General features: G+C 31.9%; 1 protein-coding gene across 1 annotated transcript; it reads left to right on the top strand.

Moving 5' to 3' along the window:
* Window positions 1-2,511: 2,511 nt before the first annotated feature.
* LOC132049746 (BEL1-like homeodomain protein 9) lies at window positions 2,512-9,287 on the top strand. The gene is made up of 4 exons (XM_059440666.1): window positions 2,512-3,575; window positions 7,211-7,593; window positions 8,251-8,311; window positions 8,668-9,287. The coding sequence occupies exons 1-4, from the start codon at window positions 2,832-2,834 to the stop codon at window positions 9,199-9,201; spliced, it is 1,722 nt and encodes a 573-aa protein (XP_059296649.1). The 5' UTR covers window positions 2,512-2,831; the 3' UTR covers window positions 9,202-9,287.
* Window positions 9,288-10,157: the final 870 nt, after the last annotated feature.

The raw sequence follows: 10,157 nt of genomic DNA, 5'->3' as shown, positions 1-10,157 counted from the left end.
TATTTCTGTGATACATACCTGTTTGGATTAAGACTACTTTTTTGGTGAATTCTTCAAAAAAGACTCCGGTTCCGAAAACCAAAACTAATCTGATTATAGATTTTTTCCAAGAATCCAGAAAGTTTTTTCGAAATATAACCATACATACATTTTTCCAATATCTTTTATTCCAAAACTTCAAAATAATTTTTGAAATCTAAATTAAGACGAAGTTAAGTAAATGGATTCTATGGGACTATAAAATTTACCACAAATATGATTTAAGATATATGTGAGTGAAAAATATTTTCTGTTTTGCTACCTTGTCGTAGTCACACTACTTAGAAGTCGGAAGTTAGAATTACAACTCGTATTTACTAGAGTAGCGCCAGATAAAAAGTTTAGGTAATCAATTATTGGAAACTGTTGACGTCCAATATCGTGAAACATTTCCTTTACTTGTTTGAACCATTAAATTTGGCAAATTAATGTAAGACCTCGTAAGTAGAGAGGCTCACAATAAAGCTAGTACTCATGGGTAGATTGAGTGTTGGCATAGGCAAAACCTCACTTACGTCCAGTACGTCTTCATCTGCTGTTCTCACGCACGCCATACGCATCACAAACATGTAACCCTACCAAAAAACAAACATAGGACATAATAAATCACACAGACATGACAATTTTGTCTTAAATAGCTTTGTCACAAATATACTACTACTACTACAGTACTACTTAGTAAAGTCCTGGGTATGAATTCGCTACACAAAAATAAATAAATAAAATGCATACTTATCTCGTTCCAATTTATATGACATTCTTTTCTTTCTAGTCAGTCCCAAAAAGATTTTTATATTTAGTAACAATTCAACTTTAAATTACCTTTATACCTTTAATGAAATGATTTATAGCTACAAAATTTTTATGGTTTGTTTTAGACTACAGGTTTTAATTTTTTTTCATTTATTTCTTAAATTTCGTGTCCAGTCAAACGCCTTTATATAAAATGGGATAGAGTACTTATTTTCTTAGTAGTTATTACTATACAAATTTATTGGTGAGAATCCATTGACGAAATTAAAAATTAAAATAAGAGGATTCAAGATAATGCACGTCACATCTAGGATTTGTAAATGGAATATTTCGTTACGTGAATGAGATTTACATGCTACGCATTTTGTATAAGCTATTTATATCCTATGTGTGCGAAATAATTTTTCTAACAAAAGGAATTCAATTAAGCACCTTGCCTACATCCTCCTAGATAGCTGCGTCCCCAGGTGAGGCTGCAACATATTTATTCCACACAAATCAATTTTGAGCAATTTTACACCTTCACTATTCCGTAACCTAACAATGAGTCATTTGGTTTTGTGGCTCATTATAATATTAGTGAATAACAGCATATTAACCATTGTTATAACTACGTAGATATATTTGACTCAAGTTATTAATGGAAGATAACTTTAAACTATTTTACAGACTTTTAAGGTAAATTTGAACCTTTTCCAAATTAGAAAAAGGAAAAAGTATCAAATGTACATACTCCTAACACTAACCCAATTATTAGTATCATAAAAATCTTGAGAAAGGGGTGTGCAGGCTGTCCCTAAAAATATCTGGAGTTAACCTAAGCCAATAATTAGCAGGTAGAAACAGGTGGTTCTAGTATTGCACATCCCCATGCGGTAAGTTAAGTTAATTTGAGACCCCACACATCCATGTACATGTTAGTGTGTCAACTTGGCCGCCCTCAGACCCCCCTCCCCCACCTTCTTGGTTCTCTCTTTCCCTATTCACCCCATTAGATATGCGGATTAAATTATTTCTGAAATATAATTTAAAGATAATAATTTCTGAATTAATTTAACGTATTTGAAATGTGAGATAAAATAATATCAAGCTTGATAACATGAGATGAGATCTCTAAGATTAAGTTTGGGATAGATTTTATACGTATTTTGTTTGATTGAAGATATAAATTTATGTCTTCAACTAAACAAGATATAAATTTATCCCAAATTTAATCTAGAAATATCCCATCTTATTTCGCGTACCAAAGGACTCCTAAAAGTAAGTTGTATAGGAAGTAATATTGTAGATATAATATATATGTTGATGATTAATATTAAATGAATTGTGATAATGAATAGTGAACGCATTATGGATAAGTAAATATAGTAAATTTCTCTTGATTTATTAAAATGAATAAGTAAAAATAAAAATATATCTTTCGTATAAGAGACAAGTAAAATGGAACGGAGGGAGTACTTAAGATAATACTATCCCAAATCAATTACTCTAAAAAGAGCATTTCTTGTTTATAAAACATATAATGTATTTATTTCATTGATCCGGCATAAAATGAATACATAGATTTTCACATAATCTAATGCGAGAATTTTATACTGAAATTAATAGTATTCATTGAGTGAATTAATAGGAAATTCTCACCAACTTACCTTGTGGTATAATCATAAGTACTTTTACATTCTTAATAGAAGGTTTCAAATACAAGTCTTATTGGGTACGAAATTCCCTTTATTAGAGAGTGTGTTATACCTGAACATTTTCAACCCGAATACAAATTAGTCCAACTCGAAGTGCGGGTATCGAATACGGAGCGAAAAAGGAGGAGGAAATCCTCTCTTTCTGCCAATATTTTGCAGCTAAGAAGTGAAAGACATGATGAGCTATATAGATAGAGAGTAATAAATATAGCCTTTCATTTCATCATCCCATCATCCACATCTCTTTACTGTTCCTGACTCATATCTCTTCTCTCTCCATCTACTCATATATACCAAAAATACACTACTGTGCTTCTCTTTCCCTATAGTTTGCAGGGTTCAATGGCTGAAGGATTTGAAGCATACCATGTCCCACAACAAAGCAGAAGAGATCGGCTTCGAGTCTCTGATTGTGTTGCTTTACTTCCCTTTTACAATGATCCACCATCACTACTCACTATCCCTTCAGATTTGGAAAAAGGTCTTCATTTGATGGATCCACAATCCTCTTTTCAAGAAATTAACCCCAACCCTTTTCTTTATAACCCTCATCAAAATCTTCGATTTCTTGATCACTCGTCGCCTTTTCATAATATGCTGTATAAACAAGAACTATCATCAGCTCATGAGGCAAATATTATTAGCAACAACGACAATAATAATAATAGTAGTAGTAGTCTTAATAATGTTACAACAGGTCAAGGTTTATCTTTGTCTTTATCATCTCATAATCCTCATCAAAGGAGTAGTAATAGTAGTAGCGTTCCACTGGAGCTGAATTTACAACGATATGACTCATCAATATTCTCAACTGACATGTCATCAAAGAGTAGTAGTACTATTCTTGGACCATTCACTGGGTATGCTACAATTCTCAAGGGATCAAGATTCTTGAAGCCCGCACAACAGTTGATGGATGAAGTGTTTGATGTGGATAGAGGGATTTATTCTGAGAAATTATTAGCAGCTGGTGATGATGATTCTTTAGTAGTGATGGATCCTTCAACAGATACACCACCTATAGGTGATGATGATGGAAGTGAGCACAGGAAAAACAAGTCCAAGTTAATTTCAATGCTTGATGAGGTACTTTTTTTTTTTTTTTTTTTCTTTTCTTGTTTTTCGACATCTAAGAATTATAATTGACTGTTCAATGTTTTCTGGATGAACTAATTTTTAGCTTACTTTACAATTGGTGTGATTTAACCTTATATACTGGTTACATTTTTAATTTACACTATCAGCTAGCATAACCATTTGGCCATAAATTTGATTTTAAATATTTGAAATAATATTTTTCAAGATTATTCCAAATTAGTAATTTCTCTATTTCATTTCATGTTTCTTAGTTTGACTGAATACAAAAATTTAAGAAAGCAAGAGAGATTTTGAATCGTGTAGTCTTAAACTAAAGATTTGTATAATGTATCAAAATGTCATTTGAATTTTGAACTCTTGAATATGTCAGATGAGATTTGAATCAAAAAGTTACTAAATATAGAAATTGACATTCTTTTTTAAACTAAAAAGGAAAGTAATTCTCATAAATTGAAATATGTGAATTTTTTTAATTTGGACCATTATTTCAAACTTTTAATAGAAAAATTGAAATTTAAAAAACTAGTTTGAGAAGTACTTCACAGTTTTCACTCACAAAATTTCAATATTTTCTTCGAAGTGAAATTCATAATTCAAATACCCTTTTTTTCAATTTCAACTTCATATACCTTTTTAAACAAATTTCAAGCAAGTGTCCAATTTATGTGAATTGTATTTCTAAGTTAACAGTATCTTTATTACACCTTTTTAGAGATTAAACTCTTACCATTACACTATATGTCTTGGATTTTTGCTCCACTTCTCTCATATGATACTACCTAGTTACTCCCTTAGTCCCTTGTGAAAACTCGTATGTTGATTTCTTTCATTGTAGCTTCTGTAAAGCTAAACGAAGATTCATCGTTTAAGGCTTAGAGTTATTCTTCAATGTTTGTGCCAACATGCAGTATCCAATTTATATATGCTCTATGCACATATTCTTTTGACCCTTAATTGGTTGTATTATCAGGTATGTAGATGCTTATGCTTTTTAGGCATAGAAGTTCTATCACTAAATCATCTTTTAAAAAAAAGGTGATTGGAAGGAATATATGCACGAAGATTGGTGCCTTAAAGTGGCTGACAGTATTTGAAAGAGTTCTAATAGGTTATAATGAAACTTAATTTGGCCGTATTGTAGGATGAAGAGATTAGGGGAATCTATAAGAAAAAATATTTACCTTAAGGACATAACATCCAAGACCCTCTTTTCTTCCTCTGATTTTCTTTTTACATTGGAAAAAGACTAAATAAAATTCTTAAAATCTTTCATAAACTACATGACTTAAATCTGTCCGATGAAAATTTTCTATTTTTAGCGCATTTTCCTAAATGAACAAATTTTCTCTATCTCTAACCTATATTTGTCAGAAAATTTGCACATTTGATTGTACACCTCATGATCTTCCAAATTCATAGGGCTAAGTACTTTGGTAAATTGAAGTGTGGCAGTGTAGTTATTTTCTTCTCTGATAAGGGAACTTGTATTGTGATTTAAAATCGATGAACTTGAGTTGACAATGTTTCAAATATTCTTCTGTACACTTGTGACGGTGCATGTCAAGGCATTTGCTTGTGTTCTCATTGTTCGACGCTAGGTACTGTAGCTAATAAGTCCGAAATACTTAATTTTTCAACTTCATTCAAATATTGTCCAAAATACTTAACTCTCTCCTTATTCTTGTTGCTAATAAGTCGGTAAGGTTACTTAGAGTTTGGGGCAGCACCGAGTCCAAAACTAGCCTTTATAATTGGACTGTTGCCAACATGATCAACTAAAGGTTATATAGTTCCGACTCCTTAAAAATGTTGTCGTCTGTATGTTGAATTCTTCAAAACTAATGCATTTTTGAAGGATTCAATACGGTGCGACAACAATTTTTGACAGTGTGAGCAATATAGCCCAAGTAGAGGCACTTATAGGCCTAGAGAGCTAAATCTAATACAACATTATATTCACTCTTCTTTTCCTTTTTTTTAAAAAAAAAAAAAAAATTCATTTTCACACCAATGAACAACTTATAGAAGTTATTTTCGTTTTATCTGAAGGGTTTTAGAAAGCCATTCAAGCCCAGTGTAATCACAAAATCTTTGATTGATTTTGATACCAGGCCTGGATCAATTGCTCCAAGCACTGGATATTTATCTTATAAATCTAATCTATTCTTAATGAAAGTGCGTTTTAATAGCTTCAGAAATATAGCAATTAATGACATCAAATGTGAAAAGAAACTATGAGTCTCTGGGAACTTGTCCCATGACTAGGAAAAAAAGATGAATAATAATATCATAACTATTTTAGGGTGCACCATGTTTTGGAAATCAATTTGATTGGATTTTGTTGCTGGCAAGTCGTCCTATAAATAGGAGCTCAATTTTTCATTTCGTGACACCAACTCAAAGAAGTATAAGGGAATAAGCCGAGCGATATTATCGTGAATTATGTAAAATAAAAGAGAGTTGTTTTCTTATGATTGACTTTTGTGACGTATTAAGGCCCCGTTTGGCCATGAGAATTATTTATTTATTTTCGAAATAATTTTTACTTTATTTCAAAATCAGTGTTTGGTTAGAAGGCTAGCTTTCAGAATAAGAAAAGGCACCTTATTAGCACGATAGGGGGATGCTTAGACAAGCAAAAAGCATTCAACAAAACGGAAATTCGAGAGCCAACTTGGAGTTGGATTTCAAATTTGAAAAACTGCTCAAAACATGTTCTCCAACTCCATTTCATAAATTTCAAATAAAGTGTTCTCTTCTCTGTTTTGCAAAACGAATAATCAAACACAACTTCATTTTCAACTTCAACTTCATAAATTTCAAATAAAGTGAAAAATATTTGGAAACTATGGCTATTAAGTGTTTGATTTCTCACTAGAATGATATTATATTGCTCCTCCCCAATATTTATATTTTTCACTTTGAAAAGACTTGGTATTCTTATTATTCTCTTGTTCTTGTTATTCTGCGTAACTATTTTTATGAGTTACTCCCTCTGTTTTAATTTGTTTGTCTTACTTTTTTTTTTCTTTTAGCTTGTTTAAAAAAAGAATGCCTCTTTCCTAAATTGACAACTCTTTAATTTCAAAATTCTGCGTGACATGTTTAAGATCACAAGATTAAAAGACATTTTAGTACATTATATATATCTTTAGCTTAAGACCACAAGATTTATAAGTGTTTTTTACTTTCTTAAACCCTTGCCAAGTAAAACTAAGACAAATAAATTGAGATAGTGGGAGTATTATTTTCCGACAGTGTTGTTCTTGGGAATTTAACATATTCATATTTGTATTAACTTTTTGCACTTATGGTTTTAAATAAGCAAAATACTCCATCTGTTTGAATGTATATGCCTTGTTTTTCTTTTTAGTCCGTTTTTTAAAATATGTTACTTTCTAAATTACTAACTCCTTAACATTCAATATCTCATGTCGCATGTGTAAAACTACAAGATTTAAGAGAGATTTGGTACATTATACACATTTTTATATTAAGACTAAGATTAAAATTATTCTTTCTTAAACTCTATGCTCATTCAAACTAAGACACATAAAATAAATCGCTCTGAAGTTTCTCATTGCATTCTTGATAAATTAATCATTTTGGGTGATATGTCTCAGGTATACGGAAGGTACAAGCAGTACTATCAACAGCTACAAAGGGTAGTGGCATCATTTGAATCAGTTCCTGGACTTGGGAATGCAGCCCCATTTACAAACTTATCTTTAAAAGCTTTGTCCAAACATTTTAGGTGCCTAAAAAATGCCATCACTGACCAACTGAACTACACAATCAAATCTCATAGACAAATAAATTGTGATGATTCTACCAGTACAAGATCAGTCGGGAAAGGCAGCCTTTATAGTTATAATTGCCAAAGAGCAGCAATCCACAATGCTGGATTTGTTGAGCATCATCAGCCTGTTTGGAGACCACAAAGAGGTCTACCGGAGCGTGCTGTAACTGTTCTCAGGGCTTGGTTGTTTGACCATTTCTTGCACCCGTAAGTACTAATACTACTTCATCTGTTTCATTTTATACGTTATATTATAACAGTCCTTTTTTTCTTTTGTTTTTGATCTGTTCAAAATGCATAATATATTTTCATATTTTGAAATTGTTTAAACGTTAACTGTTTCATTTTACCATTATGATATACTTTTATAACTGTAGAAATGTCATAGGATATCTAAGGCTAGCTCCAAATTCTTGGGATGCAAAAGTCTTCTTTCTTTCTTAAAGGTTCGTGTAATACGTCAATCATAGTCATATAAATGAAACCGCGCGAGAGAGTACTGAATTCATGTTATCTATGTTGAATTAATAAACTATATTCATCCTTTTTTTCCTTGGCTTCAAGAGTCCGATGTCTTTAATTGATCCACTGGTCCAACTAATCTAGCTTTTAACGCTTCCTACTGAAAAGGACTCCATTAAAATTTAGGGCCTGCTGAACCTGAGATTTTCTGTTAAAGGTGAAGGAACCACTGTCATTGCACCAGAACTTCATTTATTAAATTTATGAATTAGAAGACAAGGTGAAAGTATGGAGTTAAAACTGTAGAACACGTGGTAGACTGGATGTTTGTTGAAAAAAAATATATCTGTGTAATGATTTTGTCTGTGTAATTTTAACTCATTATTGTTGATTTTGTTGCAGTTATCCCACAGACTCTGACAAAGTAACGTTGGCCAAACAGACTGGTCTCTCCAGGAATCAGGTTTGCATTTTTCAAATTTACGCTCCTTGATACTCCTCCCTTTGAATTAATCTATACTAATTTCCTTTTTAATCCGTTTAGAAAAAAATGGTTCATTTTAAAATTTGTAAACAATTTAATTTAAATTTCTCAATTTACCCTTAATGAGAAGTTTTTATAGTCACACAATTATTATGGCATGTTTGAACATAAGTTTCATAAGTCTTACTGCTACACAAATGTCATGGCACGTTTAAGAGACTACAAGTTTTAAAAATCTTCGCTTCTTTCTTAAACTCTATGCCTAGTAAAATAGCTGGTGTTTTGCGCACAGACATCTACATCATATAATTCAATGTATTTCACAACTGGATCAGGTTTCTAACTGGTTTATCAATGCAAGAGTTAGACTGTGGAAGCCTATGGTTGAAGAGATACACATGCTAGAAACTAGGCAAGCTCACAAATCTGCTTCACAAAGGCAGGGCCAAAACAACAACAATAATCCCATTGAACATTTTCCCACGAGTAATAATTCACTTCCATCTACATCAGCACAACAATTTCAACAAGTTCCATCGAAACGAACGCGAAATAATGATCCAGCAGATCAAGTGAATTTATCATACGACAATTTTTCATCTCATTCTCGTGTTGGAGTTGATCAAATGAGTGCGTCGTCAGGTGGAAATGGTGGGGTGTCACTAACGTTGGGACTTCATCAGAACAATAGTGGAATTGGAATTGCAGGTTTATCAGAGCCCTTTCCAAGAAATGCAGCGCGGCGTTTTGGTATCGATGCAAATAATGAGGGATTCTTGTTTGGTGGTGGATTTGAAGCACAAAATCGTCAGTTAGGAAGAGATCATAATATTATTGGAGGGCAACTGTTGCATGATTTTGTTGGTTGAATATTATATGCTTCTTCTGTATTTTGTAGCCTTGTATTGACAGATACGAATCAAGGATTTATATATATTCAGTGGGTTCAAAATGATGATCAGTTTAATTTATATATTGCACATGCATGAAGTTCTTTTGCATATGTACTTCGAGTTGAGGAGAAAGTAATGGGTTGAGTTGAACTCATTGAATCCGCTCTAAAGTCGTCTATGCGTAGAACAAAAAACACAACTGATCTCTTATGTTTGAAGATAGATTACCTTATGAGCAGTTTAGTCATGTAAGGTTGTGAAAGGTGAGCAGCTCCCGGTCAAATATTTAACAAAATTCGTTGGATTTAATAGGAATTATGAAAAAAATATTAGCGGGAATTCACATTTGGAGGTGCAGTTGTTGTTATTTTGATTTATTTCTAGAGTAAGGTGCAATATTTTTAGGTGCAACTTGTATTTTTTGTCTAATTAGTGTAATTTTTTGTGATGCAGTTTGTAGGATTTTAATGCGACTTTCCTAGTGTTTTTGATTAATTTTTTCCCGTATTTACCCTTAAATTTGACCCATAGATTTTGTAAAAATATTTGCCGGATGTCACCACTTTTGACAAACTTAAAGAATCAAAATTGTTCGAAAATATTTTTGAAAGACTAATTGTAAGCTACACATAAATGCTCAGTTTTGTCAGTTTCTCTCTATGCTTTTACACTACTCCCTCCGTCCCATAATAAATATCACTTTAGCCAATAACATACATATTAGGAGACTAATAATGCAATATAAAGTTTACTAAATTATCTTTATATAATAAAATAAATTACTTTTTCTTCTTGATTAGAGCATGCGCAACTAGTAAATCTTTTGATATTAGGAATCCAACACAAGTTACTATGTGGCTTTTCCAATTATCATTTAGCTATTACTTTAACTTGTCAATTTTTTTATAAGGGTAGAGTTGGAAAAAATTGTT

Source organism: Lycium ferocissimum, chromosome 3 (assembly GCF_029784015.1).
Source record: "Lycium ferocissimum isolate CSIRO_LF1 chromosome 3, AGI_CSIRO_Lferr_CH_V1, whole genome shotgun sequence".
Classification (NCBI taxonomy): domain Eukaryota; kingdom Viridiplantae; phylum Streptophyta; class Magnoliopsida; order Solanales; family Solanaceae; genus Lycium; species Lycium ferocissimum.
The sequence above is the reverse complement of the archived record's forward strand: the minus strand, read 5'-3'. Positions and strand labels throughout refer to the sequence as shown.

Excerpts from the sequence above, each read along its gene's own strand:
- LOC132049746 (XM_059440666.1), top strand. The coding sequence starts at position 2,832 with ATGGCTGAAGGATTTGAAGCATACCATGTCCCACAACAAAGCAGAAGA. Across the intron at positions 3,576-7,210 it reads TAATTTCAATGCTTGATGAG|GTATACGGAAGGTACAAGCA; the intron begins GTACTTTTTTTT and ends GATATGTCTCAG. Across the intron at positions 7,594-8,250 it reads TTTGACCATTTCTTGCACCC|TTATCCCACAGACTCTGACA; the intron begins GTAAGTACTAAT and ends ATTTTGTTGCAG.